Source organism: Lagenorhynchus albirostris, chromosome 6 (assembly GCF_949774975.1).
Source record: "Lagenorhynchus albirostris chromosome 6, mLagAlb1.1, whole genome shotgun sequence".
Classification (NCBI taxonomy): Eukaryota; Metazoa; Chordata; class Mammalia; order Artiodactyla; family Delphinidae; genus Lagenorhynchus; species Lagenorhynchus albirostris.
Window position 1 is genome coordinate 77,796,438 of NC_083100.1, and position 26,370 is coordinate 77,822,807.

Consider the following 26,370-nt stretch of genomic DNA (forward strand, 5'->3'; position numbering starts at 1 on the left):
AAGGTGTAATCAGCTAAGGGAAAAGGTGCGTGGGGTGAAGTCCAGAGGACACCAGATACAAGCTTCCAAGAGGATTCACCCATAGGAGTCATAAATGACAATATTCGCGAAATGCTGTCAACCAGGGAAGCTCATTAGACACTTAGTGGCTGGGGTTTTTACTGGCTCATCACTTGAGCACTCTCTGCCTAGCACATACCAAAAGTGCAGCCTCCCAAAAGGAAAACCGGCATTCCGCATAAACCATGTAGTTGGCATCAACAGTTTGGGCACAGTGAGTCATTATTAACAGGGAATTCTGGGAACTCTCCCGAAATCCAGGTCCCCAGTTGCCAACCAAGAGCCAAACTTGCAAGCAGGCCTAAGGTGGCAGTCTCATACCTACTATGCTTGTTCTCTTCTGACACCTCCCTTCTATTTGAGGAATGTCCTTCCTCATTCCCCTGCCTATCAAAATGCCACGTGTCCTTCCAGAACTCCCTCAGGTCTCCCTTGCCCCAATGAATCCTCCTCTGATAGTAAATGTACTCATTTCTCTATCCTCTCAACTCCAAATAATCTCCAAGGGATCACTGGGTTGCGCTGCACGTGAGTTCTTTGGAACACAATTTCCTACAAAAATATTTCTTTACAGTCACTAAAGTCTTAGGCCAGTCTGGAAGAAGGCCATTTGATGTGTAATGCCTTCTGAGAGGCGTTCTATGCTCTCTGTGCTAGAGACCCAAACCACCTTCAGGTTACACTGTTTTCAGGAAAAGCCTTTGAGAATCCTGGCTCAGGATATTAGGGATCCTTCTCCTCTGCTCCCATGACTGCAGAAGGAACAGGGTCATCCAGCTCCAAAGACAAAGGCATCCAAGGACAGGAAGGACAGGAGGAAGGTTAGAAAGGAGGATTCCGGGATGTGGGGAAAGGAGAGCCCTGCCACAGGCAGGCCCGGGTGCCCCAGGGAAGACTGGACCCCTGCTCAACACTGACGGGTTCCTGCTACCCTCTTCCCTTCTGAAGACCCTTTACTTCTCCACCAGCTGCTTCTCACCAGAGCAAAAAGTCTGTTTCCCCGACTGCCACTCCTGAAGCACCCAAAGACCTTCTCAGGTGTATAGCATCCACAATATGTGAAATAAAAGCATCCCTGATGCCATGAAAAAAGAGAGCCACCCCCTCTTTTGTCAAGAAAGGCTTAAGAAACAACAAAGAGTCATCCATAGGTTGGAGGGACATCCAAGCCCAGTGCTTCCTAGAGAGCCTTCCGGCAATGAGGACTGCCAATGAGGTAGGGTCTATGGCCGCACAGCTGAGGAAACCATTTCCAGGTGTGCTGGATGCTCCAGAGGAGCCAGTCCCATGTCAGAGTCACAAGTCTTGGGCTGTCTGCACATGTGGCCTTTAGGAAACGACTCAGCATTCCTAGCTACGCATTATGCATAGTTCTAATTCGTTCCCTGCCGCCTGTGCTGGTTCCCTAACTGAGCCTTATGCTTCCTCAGGGCAAGGTCATCCCTCACATACACTGTGAGCTACAAGGGCACCCAGTGTAGCACGGAGGACCTAACAGTGTGAAAGAGGATCTGCAGAAGGACTAAGAGGCATGTATCAAAACAAAATAACTCAAAACACTGAGATAAGAGAGGCGACAACAATAGCAGATAACAGTTATTAGGCATTTACTACGAGGCACTACACTTTTGCAACCGCAGGAAAACTGAGGTAGAACTAAACTGACTTCGCCCTGTATTCTATTCTCTTGGCAACCGTTTGAATTTCAGCTGGTGGACTTTGGACCGCAGAGAAATCTTGGCATCCACTTCCCTAACACATAAACAAGGGCTGCCAACACTCTGCACTTGTACAACGCACCCAGAATGCTTTAAAACACTTCAAAGGGAAATCGTGCGACTGTGGGAACCAGCGAACAAGAGCTGGGTACCACTTATTAGCAGCGTTCACCCTTCCCCCAGCCCTCTCTGTACACGGCAGGCCCAGGGAGGAGCCCACGGAGACAGCTGAGCCCTGGAGACCTGTATAATAGGGTTTCTTTCACAACTGCAGGGCCCACAGAGGACCAGACTCCTTTCTTCATGGCCTGTCGCCTCTCCCTATGCCAGACATGAGCACATCCCCCCAAAGCACAGACTGAGAGCCTCCTGGTATTAAATAAGGAGACTGGTTTGGAGAGATATCTAATTTAGGCTCTTCCTTCCCTGCCCTACAGGGTTTCACTTAAAACTACTTAGAAGAAAATCGAAATAGAAGATGCTTCAGAAATTTTTTAGAAGACAGCAAATTAAGTATCTTCAATGCAATGTGAACAAAAGATTAATGAATGAAGTGCTTGAGGACTCCAGATGCAGTTAAGGGTAAACTGCTCAGCTTAGACTGTCTGGCTAAAATGGAAAGCCTGATTGGAAATCTCTTTCTCCCTGACTCTAATTCAGCTGAGAATCGTAAACTCATTTTAACTGCAAGCCATGCCTTACTCCAAGCAAAATCTCCTTTTTTCCAGGCTTTAAGCAGGACAGTTATGGTGAGTGGAACAGATCATTTCCTACTGCCAGCTCCTGACAGAACTCTTACTAAAGCAGGGATGGTTGATCCAATATCCATTTTATTTTTTTCTGAAAGCTGAATGACTGATCTTGAAATATGAGGCTCAGGCCAAACACGGCCATTCAGGTGAATACACTCGGGTAGGGCAGAGATTTCAGGAACGAAGGTCAGCCCAGACAGACATCCTCTGTCTTGGGCCTCTTTATGAAGTTATTTGCGAGGAAGCAAAACACTTTCTGAGCAGCTGATTTGTTGTTGTTTTTCATCTTACATTCCCAGGAATAATTGTTCCGAGGAAGAACTGGGACTTGGCCAGGAAGAATCCACCTCTTCTCTCCAACCATCTTCGTCCCCATGGGGCTTGAGGCTGGAGTCTAAGAAGCACTCTCTAGGAGTTTACGTATTTTCCTTTTTTAAAGAATTTGACAAATGTTGAGATAACTGTCAGGGGCTGGGACATTGAGTATACTCTCAGTCTTGTGTACGAATACGGCATTTCTGCCAGAGTCAGCTCGGGACGAGTGTGCCTAATCCTGGGTCTGGGCTGTCCAGCCAGAAGGTTTACGAGCTGGGGGATTTCTGACAATATTTCTCATACAGAATCTTGCTGCCCCTGTGCAAAAGACATAGTCTTTTTTTTTTTTTTCTGGGTTGTGTTTTATGTATATGGGTATGCCTTCCTTTAACCCTCTCTAATGTGATGAAATTGAAAGGTGCTGTATCCTTGGGGAGGGGGACAAGAAAGAAACTAAGAATTAAGCAGCTGTCTCACTTAGCAGGCCTGACAGAAGCTCTTTTAAAAAAAGAAATGTGTGTGCCGTAGTTATGAGGAGGGTATTAAGATACTTTGATAGGTACATTCTTAGAAGAGGAGGCTATGTCACATATGGCGCCTAGGCGACAGCAAAGGTCCACAACCCATTTGCATCATCACTCCTAGACTTTATTTCCGCCTGTCTGCATAGTAACTACAGGACAAAGGGCCAGGAAACGTCCAAAAGGAAATAATAGTTGTTCTCCTTTACTTGATTTCTTTCGGCAGGGGGTGGGCACAGTGTTTAGAATGTAAGCAGAAGATGCAGAAAAAGGAGCTTAAAAAATATATCTCAGAGCCAAGAGCCCTGGAAATAGGAGCTAACTAGGAAAACTGTGCCTTTCTGCTCTCATGAGTCACACACTGAAACAACAGAGGGAATTCAGCTCAAGATATTTTCAGGGCAGCCTTGAAAGCAGGAGCCGTGGAAGGTCAACCGAAAAACAAGTGCTGTCTGGTGACTAGCCCTTTATCCATCTTGAGCAAGGGCGGCTCTGCCCTGAGACATCCCAGGACTGATCCAGGCCCCAGGGCTGTGCCAGGCTACATGCTTTACCACAAGGCATCAGTTTAAACCAATTGTGTGGCTGCACAAAGCAGGGCTTGTTTGTAAAAGGAGAGAGTCCGCTGAGAATGGAATCAGCTATTCTCTCCTTACCTTCTTGGGGCCAGGGGCACGGCTGGGGCGGGGGAAGCCGCTAAAAGCATCAACACAGGATGTGAGTGCACAGCTGGGATGACAAAGCCCCAGTGATTTTTCAAGGTCTCTGGAAATGCACCAAGGCATGAAAGACAAGTATTCCCTTTGCTAGGCCTGTTTTTCTGGGGGCCTGAACACCTCTGGACTGAACCTACCGCCCTGTGTAACTGCAAATGGCAGCAACTCAATAACCATCAGAGGTACATGACTCCCAACTCAGGAAAGTACTTTTAAACACATTCTCAAGCCAGGATGGCTTTTTTCTTTGTCTTTTCATGTTGTCCAGCTCCAACAACTCCAAGGTTGTTTTCCCAGAGGCTCTGGCAGAGGCTATAATGGAGAGGAAGGAAGGTCTCCTCCAGGGCAGGAGGATTCTGCCTGCTAATGAGGAAGCAACAACACAAAGTGGAAACAAATCCATCTTACCTTCCGGGTTACAGCTGGATCCAGATAGCCTTTGAGCTTTTGAATATAAGTATGGGGAGGGTTCTTCACCTGGAATCGTTCCTGCAGGAAGCATGAAAGTAAAGTAAAAGCATGAAAGCTCTGAAGGCATGACGGTCAGCCATATTCACACAGATTTATACTGCTGACCCAAAGCCAAAACACATCTGCTGCATGACCATAGCCCTGCAAAGAGTCACTGGTTTTGAATCTTTACAGTAGATGTTCTTATCCCCTCCCTCTTTGCCTACGAGGAAACTGAAACTCAGAGCAGATCAGTTCTTTCCTAAGATGATGCAGCAAGTCAGGGGTACAAGTAGATTCAAACCCATGTTTGCCAAACTCTAGAGTCTGACCTGCTTTCTCGGTGGGGCTCTGCAGCTCTCTTTCTCAGAATAATGTTCTGCCCAACCTGTGTTCAGGGACCTCTTTTAGCAGGTCTTCCATCTATTGCATATTCTTTGAATATCTTCAGTGTTGGCAAATCTTTTTCTTTTGAATATTTATTTTATCTTTGAAAACACCAAAAATTTGTCTCAAACTAGATAAAACTAATTTGTTTCAAAAATGAGTCTATTGCTCAGAGACTGCAGTGAGTGTGTATTTGTGTGCATGTGTGTGACCATTAAAGTGTTCCTAAGGCAGTTTCCAAATCAGAAGACTTCAAAGTATTGTGAACAAAGGCACAATCATTGAAATAAGCATGTTTATATATATATAAACACATATATGCCAAGGTGATATTTGACTGTGGATCTGGGGTGGGGCTCATGAATCTGCATTTCTAACAAGTTTCATGCTGACAATGTGGATGGAGGGACCACACTTTGAGAAACTCATGCCCACGTGTATCAGGTTTTACAGACCATAATGTCCAAAGCAGAATAAGCATGAGTAAGCTGGGCAAAATCCAAAGGCCCACACTATAGAATGGTAAGTACTATACTATAGTCATATAATGATATATGACATTCTGATAAAAAAGAACACACTGTATTGCATGGTTCTATGTGGATGGATTGTTGAGACAAAAAAGAACAAATGATTTCTTTCACAAAAGAGGCAAAATTAAATACTAACTGTTAGGGACACGTATATAGGTGGTTTATTCACACACACACACACACACACACACACACACACACACACACGGTGGGGGAGAGGGAAGGGAAATACAGATTGATCCTGGCTGGCAGTGTTCTTTTCTGACCCTAGAAGTAGTTACACAGATGTTGCTTTTACCTTACTTATTATGCTATTCTTAAGTTTCACAACCTTTCCTGTATATACACTATATTTAATACACCAAAAAAGTTTACATAAAGCAGCTCCAAAAGGAAAAAAAGATTTGTCATGAAATCAAGACAATTCTTATCAGGTACTTTTCTGCATACAACTCAAAAGATGTTTTCCTAGTAATTCTTTTTAACCTGATTATTGCTTATGCCAAAATGGAATTTTTTAGTATTTTACAACACTGACAATTGGCCAGTATGTTAAGTGTTTGTTTATCCCATATAAATTTGTATTTCTCCAATACAAGGAACCACAACATTCTTCCCAGTCCACTCAAGCCTTGCTCACTTATAGATTTAGAAATGCTTAAGATCATCTTACTATTATCAAAAGATCATCTTGTTAGTGAAAATATATATTTTATTATTGTTTAATACTACTCTAAAATAAAAGAAATTGGCTTAGAGTGAGACACCTATCAATACTTCCCCTTTATTTAAAAATGATCATGGTAAATTTCATAGTATACAAACTACCTCTCAACGGAGCTGTTTTAAAAAAAGGTCAGCTTATTATTTCTAATTATTCCCCCCAATTTTCTATCCCACAAGCAATTTCTAATTAATGATTCACGCATATTCAACATCTCTGGCGCCATCACTGTGTCTATGTACCAAGTCCTAATTTTTTTAAACAAACACTATCACTTTACTAAGGGATCAGATAGGATCCAATGGCCACAGGGTTTTAGCAATAGCCCAGCTGAGGGCTAAAATAATCACAAAAAGTTCCCAAAAAACTGAACTGACAAGCTATCTAGAAACCAGTTACTATTTCCAACCTTGTGTATGAAAACAGCTGATGCCAGAGATATATTGGCATATAAATAAAATGCTTTTTAATACTACAATCCAATTACCCCAACTTTTATATATATATATATATATACTTTTTAAATTTTTATTTATTTATTTTTTTTGCCATATGCGGGCCTCTCACTGTCGTGGCCTCTCCCGTTGTGGAGCACAGGCTCTGGACGCGCATGTCCAGCGGCTATGGCTCACGGGCCCAGCCGCTCCGCGGCATGTGGGATCTTCCCGGACCAGGGCACGAACCCGTGCCCCCTGCATCGGCAGGCGGACTCTCAACCACTGCGCCACCAGGGAAGCCCCAATTACCCCGATTTTTAAAAATCCCATGACAGAGACAACTCACCCTGTGCTCCATTCTACTATAGCAAATACTACCTACCTCTAAATATAAAGTTCCTAACATATGAAACTCAATGAATTTTAACTGTGGCTAATGCAGCATTTGCTTGAGGACCTAAAATTTGAAATCTGTGGACAGTTACTGAGAGATTTCTAATGTTTGTTCTTGCAGGCAATGTCTTCACACCATAAAAGCCGTATTTATTCCTTTAAAAATAACAAAATTTAAGGAATTCCCTGGCAGTCCAGTGGTTAGGACTCCACGCTTCCACTGCTGAGGGACTGGGTTCGATTCCCGGTCAGGAAACTAAGATCCCGCAGGGCACATGGTACAGCAAAAAATAAATACATAAATAAATAAAACAAAATCTGGCTGACTAGCATATATAACATATTGACATTCACTCAATTAGTAAAATCTCCCCCCCCTTTTTTTTTTGCAGTACACAGGCCTCTCACTGTTGTGGCCTCTCCCATTATGGAGCACGGGCTCCGGACGTGCAGGCTCAGCGGCCATGGCTCACGGGCCCAGCCGCTCCGCGGCATGTGGGATCTTTCCGGACCGCGGCACGAACCCGTGTCCCCTGCATCGGCAAGCAGACTCTCAACCACTGCGCCACCAGGTAAGCCCTAAAATCCCATTTTTGACAGTCATAAATATAGCTTTCTCTGTTTCTTACTTAAGATTGTGTTCACCCAGAGGGGCTTTCTCAAATAGACACATTTGCTGGTCCTGCTGACTTGATTAATTTCCTTATAATTAATCCCTTGAAATTATGAACAAGGTCTAAATTTAATAAACTCACACTTTTTCAAATGTGCTTAGCATTTGCTGTTGTGTTTTAGGCATTTTTTCTTCATGTGTTTGAGTAACTTACTAACATATTTCCAAGAAACAGAAAATGAAGAAAACTGATGCTTTAAAACACATCATACATCGTAGCTACCTCTCCAAAAACTGCACCTACCTCCAGGGATTCAAGTGAAACTCCTATGTAGGAAAAATACAAAGCCCCAACGATTTTCCTAAAACTTGGGGGCTCCTTGTCTAATCTCAAAAGGAGCTACTGTTTGAGTTATGAATCCAGCACCTGGCACACCAAACCTTTTCAGTCTGTCTGTCTTCAACATGGCCATTCGGACAACAGAAACATTTGGGGGAATACACTGGAGAATTCCAGTACCTTGCCAAAACACATTTATTTTGAAGAACTCTGGATGGATTATTGGTATTTTACTTATTTAAATTAATAATTTTTTCCTCTAAGTATTAGAATTTTAGATTTTTCACTGAAACCCAAAATTGCCCTGGCTGGCAGATTTCCATCATCCTCACTTCTGGGACCGCTTCATACCCCACGTGCTATTTTCAATAACTAGTTACCTCCTTGTCCAACATCACTTGTAAGCATAGCTTAATTAGATTAAGCCCCTAACTTGAGTTAGGTTATACAGAAATATTGTTCTTAGGGATAAATCATGCTGATTTGTCAATAGGGATGCATAAGCCATCTGAAAGAGCTTTAAAAATACAAATTTCTTTCAAAATATCTAATCATACAACATCACCACCACTCTGACCTCTTGCCATTTATATCTTTGTGTGACCAAACTTTCTTCATGAAATGTTTCTGGATGAGAAATAAAAATGGCTCTGAGGGTTTCAATTGCTCTCCAAAAACATTCAAAGAACCAAGCCCAAAGCCATTTCTTAACATTCAGAACACTATGCTGACAAACTGCACGGAAAGAAGAGTGGGAGGAAAGAGAGGGGAGAACAGACCTTAAAATCTTCACGAAGCATCTGTGTCATTTGCAAACAGTTTAATAAATTAGAGTGTTAGGAATTCAATTTGTCTGGTAACGAACAGAAAACTTCTCATTGCTAAAAGCGACTTAATTTATACAAGCCCAGGAGCACAATTACCCTTTCATCTGGGGCAGCACTTCTTGTCTCTCAAAGATTATTAACTTATCTTTCACTAACACTTTACAGTTTAGCATATTCTTTACGCCTCTTAACTTACTCAAGCTTCCCTATCTGCCAAGTAGATGTTAAACTCCATTTTATAGATGAGGAAACTGAGGCTCAGAGTGTAAATGACTTGCCTTAAATCTCACACACACACACACACACACATTACACGCCAACACCCCCCCACCCCGATCAAGGATTAAAGCTCAAGTTCTCTGACTCTCTAATCCTTGTTCTTCTCATTACACTATAATAAGTGTACTCATCTTGCTTTAGATAGAGTTTTTATTTTTTTAAACATCTTTATTGGAGTATAATTGCTTTAAATGGTGTGTTAGTTTCTGCTGTATAACAAAGTGAATCAGCTATACATATACATATACCCCCATATCTCCTCCCTCTTGCACCTCCCTCCCACCCTCCCTATCCCACACTCTAGGTGGTCACAAAACACTGAGCTGATCTCCCTGTGCTATGCGGCTGCTTCCCACTAGCTAGCTATTTTACATTTAGTAGTGTATATATGTCAATGCTACTCTCTCACTTCATCCCAGCTTACCCTTCCCCCTCCCCGTGTCCTCAAGTCCATTCTCTATGTCTGCATCTTTATTCCTGTCCTGCCCCTATATTCATCAGTACCATTTTTTTCTTAGATTCCATATATATGTGTTAGCATACGGTATTTGTTTTTCTCTTTCTGACTTTTTTCACTCTGTGTGACAGGCTCTAGGTCTATCCACCTCACTACAGATAAGTCAATTTCCTTTCTTTTTATGTCTGAGTAATAGTCCACTGTATATGTGTGCCACATCTTTTTTATCCATTCATCTCTCAATGGATACTTAAGTTGCTTCCATGTCCTGGCTATTGTAAATAGAGCTGCAATGAACACTGTGGTACATGACTCTTTTTGAATTATGGTTTTCTCAGGGTATATGCCCAGTAGTGGGATTGCTGGGTCATATGGTAGTTCTCTTTTTAGTTTTTTAAGGAACCTCCATAATGTTCTCCACAGTGGCTGTATCAATTTACATTCCCACCAACAGTGCAAGAGGGTTCCCTTTTCTCCACACCCTCTCCAGCATTTATTCCTTGTAGATTTTTTGATGATGGCCATTGTGACCGGTGTGAGGTGATGCCTCATTGTGGTTTTGATTTGCATTTCCCTAATGATTAGTGATGCTGAGCATCCTTTCATGTGTTTGTTGGCGAACTGCATGTCTTCTCTGGAGAAATGTCTATTTAGGACTTCTGCCCATTTTTGAATTGGGTTGTTTGTTTTTTTGATATTGAGCTGCATGAGCTGCTTGTAAATTTTGGAGATTACTCCTATGTCAGTTGCCTCATTTGCAAATATTTTCTCCTATTCTGAGGGTTGTCTTTTCGTCTTGTTTATAGTTTCCTTTGCTGTGCAAAAGCTTTGAAGTTTCATTAGGTCCCGTTTGTTTATTTTTGTTTTTATTTCCATTTCTCTAAAAGGTGGGTCAAAACGGATCTTGCTGTGGTACATGGCATAGAGGGTTCTGCCAATGTTTGCCTCTGAGAGTTTTATAGTGTCTGGCCTTATATTTAGGTCTTTAATCCATTTTGAGTTTATTTTTGTGTATGGTGTTAGGAACTGTTTTAATTTCATTCTTTTACATGTAGCTGTCCAGTTTTCCCAGCACCACTTATTGAAGAGGCTGTCTTTTCTCCACTGTATACTCTTGCCTCCTTTATCAAAGATAAGGTGACCAGATGTGCATGGGTTTATGTCTGGTCTTTCTATCCTGTTCCATTGACCTATATTTCTGTTTCTGTGCCAGTACCATACTGTCTTGATTACTGGAGCTTTGTAGTATAGTCTGAAGTCAGGGAGCCTGATTCCTCCAGCTCCATTTTCCTTTCTCAAGATTGTTTTCACTATTCGGGGTCTTTCGTGTTTCCATACAAATTGTGAAATTTTTTGTTCTAGTTCTGTGAAAAATGCCATTGGTAGTTTGATAGGGATTGCACTGAATCTGTAGATTGCTTTGGGTAGTATAGTCATTTTCACAATGTTGATTCTTCCAATCCAAGAACATGGTATATCTCTCCATCTGTTTGTATCGTCTTTAATTTCTTTCATTAGTGTCTTATAGTTTTCTGCATACAGGTCTTTTGTCTCCTTAGGTAGGTTTATTCCTAGGTATTTTATTCTTTTGGTTGCAGTGGTAAACAGGAGTATTTCCTAATTTCTCTTTCAGATTTTGTCATTAGTGTATAGAAATGCAAGAGATTTCTGTGTGTTAATTTTGTATCCTGCTACTTCACCAAGTTCATGATTAGCTCTAGTAGTTTTCTGGTAGCATCTTTAGGATTCTCTATGTATATAGTACCATGTCATCTGCAAACAGTGACAGTTTTACTTCTTCTTTTCCAATATGGATTCCTTTTATTTCTTTTTCTTCTCTGACTGCTGTGGCTCCAACCTCCAAAACTATGTTGAACAGTGGTGAGAGGGGGCAACATTGTCTTGCTCCTGATCTTAGAGGAAATGGTTTCAGTTTTTCACCATTGAGAACAATGTTGGCTGTGGGTTTGTCATATATGACCTTTATTATGTTGAGGTAGGTTCCCTCTAGGCCTACTTTCTGGCGAGTTTTTATCATAAATGGGTGTTGAATTTTGTCAAAAGCTTTTTCTGCATCTATTGAGATGATCACATGGTTTTTATCCTTCAGTGTGTTAATATGGTCTATCACATTGATTGATTTGCATATATTGAAGAATCCTTGCATTCCTTGGATAAACCCGACTTGATCATGGTGTATGAGACTTTTAATATGTTGTTGGATCCTGTTTGCTACTATTTTGTTGAGGATTTTTGCATCGATGTTCATCAGTGATACTGGCCTGTAGTTTTCTTTTTGGGGGACATCTTTGTCTGGTTATGGTATCAGGGTGATGGTGGCCTCATAGAATGAGTTTGGGAGTGTTCTTCCCTCTGCTATATTTTGGAAGAGTTTGAGAGGGATAGGTGTTAGCTCTTCTCTAAATGTTTGATAGAATTCGCCTGTGAAGCCATCTGGTCCTGGGCTTTTGTTTGTTGGAAGATTTTTAATCACCGTTTCAATTTCAGTGCTTGTGATTGGTCTGTTTATATTTTCTATTTCTTCCTGGTTCAGTCTCGGAAGGTTGTGCTTTTCTAAGAATTTGTCCATTTCTTCCAGGTTGTCCATTTTATTGGCATAGAGTTGCTTGTAGTAATCCCTCATGATCCTTTGTATTTCTTCAGGGTCAGTTGTTACTTCTTTTTCATTTCTAATTCTGTTGATGTGAGTCTTCTCCCTTTTTTTCTTGATGAGTTTGCTGAAGGTTTATCAGTTTTGTTTACCTTCTCAAAGAACCACCTTTTAGTTTTATTGATCTTTGCTATCGTTTCCTTCATTTCTTTTTCATTTATTTCTGATCTGATCTTTATGATTTCTTTCCTTCTGCTAACTTTGGGGTTTTTTTGTTCTTCTTTCTCTAATTGCTTTAGGTGCAAGGTTAAGTTTTTTGAGATTTTTCTTGTTTCTTGAGATAGAATTGTATTGCTATAAACTTCCCTGTTAGAACTGCTTTTGCTGCATCCCATAGGTTTTCGGTCGTCATGTTTTCATTGTCATTTGTTTCTAGGTATTTTTTGATTTCCTCTTTGATTTCTTCAGTGATCTCTTGATTATTTCGTAGCATATTGTTTAGCCTCCATGTGTTTGTATTTTTTACAGATTTTTTCCTGTAATTGATATCTAGCCTCATAGCGTTGTGGTCGGAAAGGATACTTGATATGGTTTCAATTTTCTTAAATTTACCAAGTCTTGATTTGTGACCCAAGATATGATCTATCCTGGACAATGTTCCATGAGCACTTAAGAAAATGCATTCTGTTGTTTTGGGATGGAATGTCCTATAAATATCAATTAAGTCCGTCTTGTTTAATGTGTCATTTAAAGCTTGTGTTTCCTTATTTATTTTCATTTTGGATGATCTGTCCATTGGTGAAAGTGGGGTGTTAAAGTCCCTACTATTATTGTGTTACTCTCGATTTCCCCTTTTATGGCTGTTAGCATTTGCCTTATGTATTGAGGTGCTCCTATGTTGGGTGCATAAATATTTACAATTGTTGTATCGTCTTCTTGGATTGATCCCTTGATCATTATGTAGTGTCCTTCTGTCTGTTGTAATAGTCTTTACTTTAAAGTCTACTTTATCTGATATGAGAATTGCTACTCCAGCTTTCTTCTGATTTCCATTGGCATGGAATATCTTTTTCCATCCCCTCACTTTCAGTCTGTATGTGTCCCTAGGTCTGAAGTAGGTCTCTTGTAGACCACATATAGGTGGGTGTTGTTTTTGTATCTATTCAGCCAGTCTATGTCTTTTGGTTGGAGCATTTAATCCATTTACATTTAAGGTAATTATCGATATGTATGTTCCTATTACCATTTTCTTAATAGTTTTGGGTTTGTTTTTGTAGGTCTTTTTCTTCTCTTGTGCTTCCTGCCTATAGAAATCCCTTTAGCATTTGTTGTAAAGCTGGTTTGGTGATGCTAAATTCTCTTAACTTTTGCTTGTCTGTAAAGGTTTTAATTTCTCCATCAAATCTGGATGAGATTCTTCTTGGGTAGAGTAATCTTGGTCATAGTTTTTTCCCTTTCATCACTTTAAATATGTCCTGCCACTCCCTTCTCGCTTGCAGAGTTTCTGCTGCAAGATCAGCTGTTAACCTTATGGGGATTCCCTTGTGTGTTATTTGTTGCTTTTCCCTTGCTGCTTTTAATTTTTTTTTGTATTTAATTTTTGACAGTTTGATTAATATCTGTCTTGGCATGTTTCTCCTTGGATTTATCCTGTATGGGACTCTGCGCTTCCTGGACTTGATTGACTATCTCCTTTCCCATGTTAGGGAATTTTTCAACTATACTCTCTTCAAATATTTTCTCAGACCCTTTCTTTTTCTTTTCTCTTTCTGGGATCCCTATTATTCGAATGTTGGTGCATTTAATGTTGTCCCAGAGGTCTCTGAGACTGTCCTCAATTCTTTTCACTCTTCTTTCTTTATTCTGCTCTGTGGTAGTTATTTCTACTATTTTATCTTCCAGGTCATATATCCGTTCTTCTGCCTCAGTTTTTCTGCTATTGATTCCTTCTAGAGAATTTTTAATTTCATTTATTGTGTTGTTCATCATTGTTTGTTTGCTCTTTAGTTCTTCTAGGTCCTTGTTAAACGTTTCTTGTATTTTTTCCATTCTATGTCCAAGATATGGATTATCTTTACTATCATTACTCTGAATTCTTTTTCAGGTAGACTGCTTATTTCCTCTTCATTTGTTTGGTCTGGTGGGTTTTTACCTTGCTTCTTCATCTGCTGCATATTTCTCTGTCTTCTCATTTTGTTTAACTTACTGTGTTTGGGGTCTCCTTTTCACAGGCTGCAGGTTCATAGTTCCCATTGTTTTTGGTGTCTTCCCCCAGTGGGTGAGGTTGCTTCAGTGGCTTGTGTAGTCTTCTTGGTGGAGGGGATTGGTGCCTGTGTTGTGGTGGGTGGGGCTGGATCTTGTCCTTCTGGTGGGCAGGGCCACGTCCAGTCATGTGTTTTGGGGTGTCTGTGAACTTAGTATGACTTTAGGCAGACTCTCTGCTAATGGGTGGGCTTGTGTTCCTGTCTTGCTAGTTGTTTGGCATGGGGCGTCCAGCACTGGAGCCTGCTGGCCATTGGGTGGAGCTGGGTCTTAGTGTTGAGACGGAGATCTCTGGGAGAGCTCTTGTCATTTGATATTATGTGGGGCTGGGAGGTCTCTGGTAGTCCAATGTCCTGGACTCAGCTCTCCCACCTCGGAGGCTCAGGCTTGACACTGGCCAGAGGACCAAGACCCTGCTAGCCACATTGCTCAGAAGAAAAGGAAGAAAATAAAGGAAAAAAAAAGAACAGATAGAACCCCAAAGCAAATGGTAAAAGCAAAACTCTGACGGGTCGCCCTCCACATGGAAAAATCCTTTCTTTGTGTGAATAAAGGTGGCCTTCGAGGTCCAGGTTTAGGGAACTGTCTCCCAGTCCCAAGGAGAGTCACGGCTTCGGCCAGTGGGGGCCCCCTCCAGAGCCGGGAGCCTCAGTGAGGCCACCCTCCCCTTGGGCTCTGGGGCAGCTCGGTGACGGCGGAGGGGAGAGACCCCAAGCCAGGAGTTCCAGCCTAGAGTAAGTTTTTAAAAGACAAAAAACATGTTCTACTTTTCCTTGAGTCTCAGTATGTAGATGAATACTCAGCACCCAGTCCTTAATAATGTTCAAAGAATTAAACTTCTTTTAAATGTCATATACAAGTCACTTCTCACATAAATTACGAGTAAGTTTTTAAAGTTTAAAAGTACTCAGAGAGGCTGTAAACACTCTGTACAAGGCATACACCCAGTGGATTCTGTGCTAGATATGTCAGCCAAACTACTATCATAGTGAAAGGACATTTGCTGATAAGCTTGTGTTGTACCTCTCACAGCTCTGAAACTGCCTAGTGCCTTCCATAATTATACATTTCTCATTAACTCAATCCACTAAGGCTTACATCAGCCTCCCCTCTCCCCACTGGCCACTAGGAAAGTCACTCTGCCTATACACAGGCCAGCCCTGCAGATAAGGAAAAAAACAAAGCATTGATTGGATTCCATTTAATGACCAAGGTTCAAATCTACTGCAACTCAAATTAGAAAACCAGGCCATTCATGTAATGACCTATATGGGAAAAGAATCTAAAAAAGAGTGGATATATGTATAACTGATTCACTTTGCTGTACAGCAGAAACTAACAAAACATTGTAAATCAACTATACTCAACTAAAAATTTTAAAAAAGAACAGAAAAAAAGAAAACCAGGCCTTTTTTTTTTTTTTTTTTTTTCTTTTGCGGTACGTGGGCCTCTCACTGTTGTGGCCTCTCCTGTTGCGGAGCGCAGGTTCAGTGGCCATGGTTCACAGGCCGAGCCGCTTCACGGCATGTGGGATCTTCCCAGACCAGGGCACGAACCCGTGCCCCCTGCATCGGCAGGCAGATTCTCAACCACTGTGCCACCAGGGAAGCCCCCAAGCCATTCTTTAAAGGAGCTTAAATGAAGGGCTGTGACAGGGAAGTGCTAGATTTGTTGGGCAAGTCACAGGACATGGAACTCTTCAGCTATGCTACAACACGGCCTTCTCTATGAGACACAGGCAGACTCAGTCTTGGTTCCTTTCTGACCAGCTGAACTGTTTCTCTGGGGCCTCCCTCCACACCCCCCTTTCCCCACCTGAATCTAATAAACTTTGTCACTGAAAGCTTTTTTGCATAAAGGTTTGGAACTGGACATTCCACTCACCTAGCACAACATTTCTGATCCTTTGCATCCTCTCTATCCATGTGTATAATTACAGGAGAAATTACTTAACTGAGGTTAATTTGGCATTGGCTGGACTTACAACAAGCATGTCATAAGCATTTCTGCTCCATAAATTCTATTTGGATAAGCAGCTCCAAAATCAAACAGAATTTCATTTAAGTTTATCTTATATCTTCATATTCTGAGGTTTAAGAAAAGAAATTATAGTGAGTCTCTGGGAAATGAATGGCTTGTGGGGGACACACTTAGTGTTGAGTTTCTTCCCTGTTTGGGAAAGTCACAGGGTCACTGGCTGTATTTCAATAGTGGATTAAGCAAAGCCACACAAACTGCTTCAACACCCTTAGGGATGAATTAGACGTCACCATCATTATACCATTACTAATGTTTCATTATTCTGCTCCTGTAATAAATTTAGATGGTGAAAATTCAAAGGGCTTTGCTTTTGTGCACATAAGCTCACTAAGCTTGATTTTTCTTCCTAGAAGCTGACAGTAGTTGGCCTTGCTTTGCCAAGGCTGAGTAAGCAAACTGTTGTCTCTAAATGAGCTCTAATTACAACCAGCATCATTGCCATTAGTGAGTACTAATTTGCAGGACTTAGCTTGGTGCTAAATGCTCTTCAGAGCTACACTGACAGGAATAATCTATGTCCTCCAAGGGTTTACCCTCTAAAATGGAGAACGCTGACAAGAGTAGATGAAGAGGAGGAAAGACAAAAATAAAATATTGCATTAATATTGTATATAGACAGAAGTGAAGTGATTTACACAATATAGCAGAGGCCAGGAAAGAGTGCATGTGTGGGAGGAGGAGGTGCCAAGACCTGAAACCAGGTTCCTAAGCAGGGAAACTGAGGTTAGCCATAACATCTCAGCTCTCACAGCAGCAACAACTTATACACACATGAAGAAAATGTACGCAAACAGAGCCAGATTCCCCCAAGGAATTGAGAGTACCAAAGTTCCCAAGGGAATGCATATTCCATGTTTCCCAAAAAGAAAAAAACAAATTCTGACACTTTGGAAAGGCTGCCAGATGACTACCCCACCTACAGAAAGTATGCATATGAAAGAAGAGGACAATGAAGAGAAAATGAAGAAAAAGTATTAAGACTCTACCTACTTATAACAATTGATGGCCAAGAAAGCACATTCAGATGGGATTCAAATTTTGTCTAACGACTACCAGAGGCAGCTAATGCCAGCTGTGCTACTATTTAGAAGGATCCCTGCGGTTATTATTGGATGAAAACATTTTGCTAGACAAGTCCCTGCCTCTGAACATCTTAAATCTTGCTATCACATTTAGGTCTCCTGTTTCCAGGCACTAACATGAAAAATATCAAGGTGAAAAAAAAACTTTTTGTTTTTGGTCGGTCATTTCATTCTTCCATTCATCCAGAACATATTATGCGAGACACCATGTAAAAAGCACAAAACGAAACTAATTCGATGCCAAAGCATTAAATCTCATCTCTGAGATACAACAGACATTTATGTAATACAAAGCAGAATATGATAAGAGCCATATGGGATCCTCTGGAAGTTCAAAGAAAGGTAAGGCTCTTTCCAACCGAGATGATCAAAGGAACTTCCCTGAAGAAACTGGCTTTTGAATTGTGTTTTGAAGGACAGGCAGCATATAGATATCCTGGGACAGTGTGAGAGGCAGGAGTCAGAGACTTCCAGATGGGGGAACATGGAAACAAAGGCAGAGAAGCACAGGGCATGTGCCAGCAACTTCAAGGCTTTAGCTGGGTTCCAGTAACACAGTTTATGAAAGGCAATGGCACAAAAGGATCTAAACAGTTAGTTGGAAAGGACAAAGGCAGATGTCAAATAATAAGCTAATGCATACAGAACAGACAACAGGGAGTCAATGAGGAGTTTTGAATAGTGGAAGAGCATACAGTTAATACCATGTAACTCCCCTTTCTCCGTTTCCAACTTTAAAAGTTGGCCATTTCTGCACTTAAGACTAGTGCAGAAAAATCAGCATGTCAGATGCATTCCACAGCCACAGTTTCTTGGAGGGCCGTGAGGCATTCTTCAGCTCTGAATATGAAATCATTTTCCTAGTCTGAGAGGAGAGGACAACTTTCCAAGTGTTCCATTACAGCTCTCAGACTGAAAATAACTTTTGATGAGACTTTTCCAAATGATTTCCTTTATTTAGACTAGCAAAAGTCTCTTCTAGTTCAACAGGTCTTTCCTAATCAAAACATCCTATAATTCATTCTTTAATATTAATTTGGCTTCTTTAATCCTATTCATAGTTCATCATTTTCCCCTATTTAAAGTGTTTTAATTGAATTTGTTGAATTTTTAAGGAAGGAAGCCCTACTAATAAAGTTAAACTAAAACAGCCTTCCACAGCAAAGATGATGAGTTAAATATCCAAGTGTTAAAACAACATAAAGTAGTATTTGTATTAATTACCTAGTCGAAATTCTTGGCTACTACACCTTAATAAATAATATAAATTATTTTCTGAAAGATAGTGTCAAAGGTCAACCTCAGTCTAGCCTGTATGCCTTAAACTGGCTACATGATTCTTCATTTCCTGTAACAGCATTCCCAAGTTTACAGAAGATACTCACACAATCAAGTTTATTTCAAACAGCATCACCAAGTTGTCTGGGTCAGCTCAGGCAATTTAGTTGTTTTAAGGGGGGTTCGGGGGATCTGTAATTCCATTTGTATTACCAGGCAGGAAGGCAGGAAATGCGATGTTCATTCTGGCAAAAGATAACCTAAACTCTTCATATCAGACTGAGCCCCAGGCCTCTTGCTTTAGCTGCTAATGCCGAATAGCATTTCTGAGAGAGCATTTACATCAAGCTGCCAAAAAGGATTCCTTTAAAAAGGAATAATTCCCCCCTTGTTTAGCTAACTTTCTCCCCATTTTCTGTCCCTCTCTCAGTCCCTGTGGGATAAGCCAGCATCTTTTCTCCCCACTATAAAAATTGTATGACAAAGGGAAATTCTGGAAGAGGAAAGATGTAAACTCACTTCTGGGTTCAGACTCAATTTTCCATGTCTCCAGAGATACTAAACTCTAGAAAGCTCAACATATAGAGAGTTGGCATCTGCTCCTCTCATTGCTTCTCCAGCGTTTTAGAATCAAGAAATTGGAGGCCTGGAGTAAGTCTTAATGGAAGAGAAACTTGCTTTCTGGAGGGAAACTAAAACTTGTCTTCTTTTTAATAGCAACTAACTCAGGTTTGGCAACTTCAAGAAAAGGACAACAGTCCCTTTAAAATCTCAAGGAGATTCTGAAGAACCTAGAGGCAGGACAGGAATAAAGACGCAGAAGTACAGAATGGACTTGAGGACATGGGGAGTGGGAGAAGGGTAAGCTGGGACGAAGTGAGAGAGTGGCGTGGACATATATACACTACCAAACGTAAAATAGATAGCTAGTGGGAAGCAGCCACATGGCACAGGGAGATCAGCTCGGTGCTTTGTGTCCACCTACAGGGGTGAGATAGGGAGGGTGGGAGGGAGACGCAAGAGGGAGGAGATATGGGGATATATGTATATGTATAGCTGATTCACTTGGTTATACAGCAGAAACTAACACACCATTGTAAAGCAATTATACCCCAATAAAGATGTTAAAAAAAAATCTCAAGGAGAAGATAACTCAGAGACAATTTTTTTTTAATTTGGCAAGAATGCATGTCCCAAAGCCAATTCATGCCTGGCTTGGCCCCCTGCTGGAACTCAGAACAGACTGATATTATCAACCATTTAGAGTCCTTTCCAGACTCCAAGTATCACAGGAGGTATCTGTTTTGGGAGAACTCAGACCCATACCCTCTCTCACTTTACTCTTTGCTTTCCCTCACCTATACAACTAAATGCTTATTCAATGAATAAATTAATGAATACATAAATAAAGGCAAGGTTTTGTTTGTTTGTTCGTTTCTTGCAGTATGCGGGCCTCTCACTGTTGTGGCCTCTCCCGTTGCGGAGCACAGGCTCTGGACACACAGGTCCAGCGGCCATGGCTCACGGGCCCAGCCGCTCCGCGGCATGTGGGATCTTCCCGGACCGGGGCACGAACCCGTGTCCCCTGCATCGGCAGGAGGACTCTCAACCACTGCGCCACCAGGGAAGCCCAAGGCAAGTTTTAAAATTGAATACAATCTAAAACAAATGAAACTATCAGACTATCAAAATTGGTAATCATAGCAGAGACTAGCTGTTTACTAACACTTTCTTCTCTTTCCTGGGTATTCAGCTAGGCTACATTTCTCATCCTCCTTGGCAGGCCTAGCTAAAAAAAATAAGACTATAACACATGCCACTTTCAAACCTGGCCCAAAAAACTCTCCAGGTGTCCACCTGCATTTTCTTTCTTCCTTTGATTTCAAAGCTGAAACTATGTTGAAAACAGCCTCAAGTGGATCCCTGATTAATTCTGTGTAATTTAACCCCCAATGATCAACAATACCAACTTGGATTGTTATGTGAACGACAAGCTTGTTTTGTAAATCATTATGTGTCTTGGCATCTATAGTGGGTTGAATGGTGTCCCCCCACCCAAAATATTTGTCCATGTCCTAACCCCTGAACCAGTGAATGTGACCATATTTGGAAAAAAGGGTCTTTGTGGATACAATGAAGTTAAGGATCTTGAGATGAGATCACCCTGGAGTATACAGGTAGGCTCATACCCAGTGACAAGTATCCTTATAAGAGACAGAGGAGAAGGATCAGATACAAGGAGAAGAGTTTGGGAAGGCCATGTGAAGACGGAGGCAGAGACTGAAGTTATGCAGCCACAGGCCAAGGAACGCCAATAGATACCAGAAGCTGGATGAGACAGGAAGGATTCTCCCCTGGAGCCTTTGGAGGGAACACAGCCCGGCAGACAGCTTGATTCCAGACTTCTGGCCTCCAGAACTGTGACAAAACCCTTTCTGTTGTTTTAAGCCATGGAGTTTGTGGTCATTTGTTATGACAGCCCTAGGAATCTCATACAGCATCTGTTTGTTATCTATCGTTACTCTAACTTATACTGGAAGTTAATAACAGAAAAGGTATCAACATCAAGTGACTTTAAATGACAGTACTCAGCACATCTTTAATAGGATGCATTCCGAGGACACAAAGGTACAAGACATTTATCCTTCACCTAGTAACTTTAGTTAGTAATGATATTGGTAGTTGTTATTTTGAAATTTTTAACATTATAGGAAAAGACAAATAATTGATGTTAGGAATCAAATATTTCACTGAAAAAAAGTGATAATTATAAAATCAAAAAAATAAGTGAATTAATATTAAAAATTGATTTGGAAATATCAATTTGAACTCATAATGTTTAGACATACATTTTCAAGGTCCAGACACTTAAACTGAGACACAAATTCACCCAGCAGCTGTGACAACCTAATAATATGACAACTTCTAATACCATCCCCTGGGAAAAAGAATAGGGCTCCTTGAAGAAATGTCTTATTCTAGGTCAGGTGCAAGGAAAGTATAAGTTAAGCCTAAGAAATGATTTTTGCACCATACAAAAAGCTTGTAAGGATTAATAGGGTCATGTCAAAAGGATAGACGAGCCAGCACGAAGGAGCTCCCAAATGTTAAAATGTTGTTAATGTGAGCCCCCCCCCAAAAAAAATCTCCTATTGATTGTGACACACTGACTATGAAAATCCATGGGTTCACAATGATATTCACAAAATGAAGCTAAAGAAAACATTTGTCACCTTTTGAGGTATCTATTAAACTAAGCCCTTACTTTGAAAAATGACAATTGAGGGAAAGAATTACAGGAATAGTTAATTCCAGGGTAAACCAGGACCAGGTGAAAGCTCTAGCTGCTGGCTTAATGTTGAAGGGAAATAAAATTAGAAAATCGGGTTTGTCTTTTTTCCTGCAACTCCTAATGAAACTGATTCAGCCAAAAATTATCAATTGGTTTTAAAACTCACTAGGTACAAGGCTGATAGGTAACGAGACGACGTATATATGATGCCAAAGTAACACTCCACAGATTCCTTTCTGCGTAAGGGAAAAACATAATTATACAACAGAGGAATCAGGTTGCCATCTGATCCTTTGACCTTTATTATCTAATGGTGAGATATCAGATATTATTTGTCTCTTATATTCCAGACAAAGACGTTCAACATCAATCTATCATATCTTTACATCTAACTTCTGGTTAACAGGAAATTCAGGAGCTCAGACACCTCTAGGAAACAATCAGGTAAATACAGGAAACAAGATTTCCTACAAAATGGCTTGCCTGGTCGCTTTACTATATGAGCATCATGAATAAAAGTCTGTTCTAGATTAAAAGAGACTTAAAGAACGTAACTGCCAGATGTAGTGTGTGATTGATTCTGGACTAGTTTGAACAAAACCAGGTGGGAAGAACATTAAGAAAACTGAGAAATATGAACCGGGCAGTAGACGATATTAAGAAATTATTACTCATTTTAATTGTGATGACTTTATTTGGATACAAGAGAAAATTCTCATTTTTATAAGATGCATAGTAAATTTTTTTCAGATAAACTAGAAAACAAAATACCAAACAAAAAATCCAACTAACGCATAGTCAAAAGGAGGATTACACAGAAGGGAAAGATCAAATATCAAAACGATAAAAGAAAAACACTAAGGGTTTGAAAGATAAAATTTCAAAACAATTAAACAGGTCCCAAAACCTAACAATGATTTTAAACTAAAGAGCATTTCAACATACCACAGAACTATGGAAGTACAGTAAAAATGTAAACAACTTAACACCAAATAATATTAAATATAGTAATAGAGGAATGAATAAGGGGGAGAGGGCAGGGAGATGGCTGTCTGCTGTCCCGACAGCTGGGAAAGCCTCAATGAAGTGAGCTGGGCTAAATGTAGAATCAAAGCCTGGAACTGGGGGATAGCGGCTAAAGGCAGATTAAATCGGGAGTCTTGGAGCAAGAGGAGAGGGGGTAGAGCAAGGCGAAGGCTACTGCTGCATCACCATCTTTTCCTTCTGCTTCTTTCCCACACTATCTATGCTATCCATACACTGCTCCAATGACTAACATGACAGCCGACACGGAAGCAGGCTACAGCCATCCTTCCCACCCTCCCTTGTTACAACTCATTTATTTCCCCTGGGGCTCCAAGGACAAGCCCTCATTAACTGAACCTGATGGTCTATAAGAAATAATTTATCAGTATCCAGTAATATTTGCTTACCTGGCAGAGAAGAGCTCTAACTGGCTCATAAAAACATGTACAGTTAATAAAACAAATCACAGAGATATATGTGTGCTCTTCAATATTTTAGGAAATTTGATTCCAGTGGCAAATTGGCTTAGTAAGTTATCCAGTAAGTAACTTTCTTGTCTTTCAGAAGAAATAGTATTAGAAAGTAAGTGAAGGCTTTAAAAATAATTATATTCTTGATGATTAAATACATTCAAATGGTCTGGGTCAGTTGTGTTGAAAAAGACAAGAGCAACTCTCACTGTACTGGAGTATCTTAGTACCACTGGCCTGGCTCAGCTCTGGCTGAGTGGCAGCAAGGGCCTTCCCCTTTCCTGACTAGGACACGTACATGCCAAGCCTTGAGAGCTGCAATCTGATCTCCCTGAAGTGCTGAACACAGGAAGCTGAGTCTAAGTGGATATGATTTTCTGCCACCTCTTCACTCTCCCCTTTTTTGTCTTTGTTTTTAATCTCCTTCTCCCATATCATTCTATACAAGCAAAGGGAAGACACCCATCTCTCACGAGGCTACAATGCAAAGCAATAGCCAGCCATTAGGGGGCAAGGTCGAGCCGTGTCAAACCAGCGCCCCCTGCAAAAAAAAACAAATTGTGCCATCACCAGCAAAGCCACAGGGGAGTTTTCTGACCCAGCTCAGGTATGCACTGCTAACATTTTGGGACGGGATTACGCACATTCGCGGAATCTACCCCCCTCAGTCTTAGTCATCTACAATGTCCTGAATTTTTGACTAACCACTTCCACTTATTCAGCTGAGGCACAGTTACAAACCAAGCCACCACCACCGCTAAGTTCTACAGACCCCATTCCCTCCATGCCAACATCACCTGAGAAGCCACAGAATGAAGCCTTGGTGATAGCCCCTTACCTATTACAATTCAGGTTTCAACGGATTGTTTCTAGGTCCCTAATAATTGAAACGGCTCATGACTGGAGTTTGGAATTGGTGTTCTTGTCTAACTAACCCGGGTGGCCTTGGCACTGGCCTAGTCCTTTATGTTCTTGAACCTCCATTTCATCATCTATAAAATAAGGAGTTTAGTGAACAGGCAGGAAAGGCAAAAGGATTTCTGCTTTACTTCCTATGATCCAATACAGTTAAATTTTTTTTTTGACAAGCATGCATTAAGTATTCTTTTTGAGAAGAATTTAAAGAGTGGCTTGAAATAAATGATCTCTAACAACCCTTCCAGATATAATGATCTGAAAGTCCTAAATTCATCCAGGATCTTTGCAGCTCCCTATATGCAACCTTTATCCTTAAGTTGTGGGAAACTGCCAAGACCCCAAAGCCAACCAGTGCAGCACAGCGTCTGTGTTCAGGGAGCACTGAAAATTGAGGCAAGAGTGAGAGCAAGGGCCTTCCCTCTCTGCATAGATATAAAGACCATTGAAAGAGCCCTCTTATTGCTACACAGCTTGTGAGTTTTCATTTGCGTTTGTCAAAAGAACTTAGTATTTCCAGCTTTTTACTCTCACGCTGTCATTTCATCTATTATAAAATTAGCCTCGGTGTCCCCACAGAGTCCTCGAACGGACGTCCTCGTGGAACTCTGCCCACTTACTACAGCACAGAAATAAGTTCCCTGGGATACACCTCATACTGCCCAAAACCCAGCAGGGAAGCAAGCCTCTTTCTTCGGCTTCTATCATCCCACTCAGAACAGACTTACACGGTTCTCCCATGTCTAACCTCTGAGACCCACTGGAAGCGCAGGTCATCTTTATATTTATGCAGTAATCTAGGAAAGGGCTAAAGGATACTGCTGGAATATACGATGCACCGATTTGCACAATGCACAGCAGATAGAAAATTTTAGTATTGTTATCTGTGCAAACTTAATTTTTGTTCACTAATAATGCTGATATATTTTATGTTCATCTTGTTCAAAAGGAAGACTTCTGAAACTTTACAGCTTCATACAAGATTTTTTTTTTTAAGTGAGGAAATCAATGTGGAGGGAAAATGTGGGCAGGAAAAATTCAATGAAGCCATGGATGAGGCTGGTAAACAAAACGTAGGCTACTAAGATACTGTATACTCGGTAAGGGAAGACCACAGATTTGGCTCCGAGCATTCTAGCAGCCAGGGGAAAAAAGGAGAAACATGACCAGTTCCATGATTCACAGTGTCCACATGACAGTTTTTATGGAACTGAAACCTGAAGTAATCTCTCCCTGTGTCATCCAACACTCTTGTTCACATACTTCTTTTTAGAATTAAATTTCTTTAATAGCCAATTTTACTTTGTACACCTTGCGTATAACATATACTTTAAGACAACAGATAATGTATCTGCATTATTTGTTTTAAAAGAAATAAAATTAATATTTGTATTTAGTACGTTATTTGTGCACAAAGCAACAGGGGCCAGGGAATGGGTTGTGTGTCCGGGAGCAATGACAACACACCACGATCATTGTTTTAAGACTTCACAAAAGAGAGGTTCACCTTGATGTTTTCTTGGACTGAAATCTATAGCTGTGGCTTTTCCTGACAGCATCATGCACCATGTATTCAAACCGCAAAGTATGTTTGGGGAACATATGATGATTGATTCAACAATAAATTTCCCTGAATCTTTTGAAGACAAGTTGACAATAAAAATAATCATGATTCTAATATTTAATATCTGGGCCCCTCAGCCACAGCAGAAGCAGCCCTACCACTTATGAAGCACTTACTATATGCCCAGTGTTAGTCTACGTACTGTACATATATTGCCTCCAATCTTCAAAATAATTTAAGGATGTTAGTATTAACTATATTTTACAGATGAGGAAAAAAATGAAGGTAGTTAAGTAGCAAATATCTTT

At 40.8% G+C, this 26,370-nt stretch overlaps 1 protein-coding gene across 3 annotated transcripts in view; it reads right to left on the bottom strand.

Moving 5' to 3' along the window:
• FMNL2 (formin like 2) overlaps window positions 1–26,370 on the bottom strand; it is a 303,763-nt gene that overhangs the window by 98,966 nt on the left and 178,427 nt on the right. For all 3 annotated transcript variants that reach the window (XM_060152877.1, XM_060152878.1, XM_060152879.1), the window contains exon 3: window positions 4,491–4,571. In XM_060152877.1, the coding sequence (XP_060008860.1) occupies window positions 4,491–4,571 (81 nt within the window). The remainder of the gene's footprint in view (window positions 1–4,490; window positions 4,572–26,370) is intronic.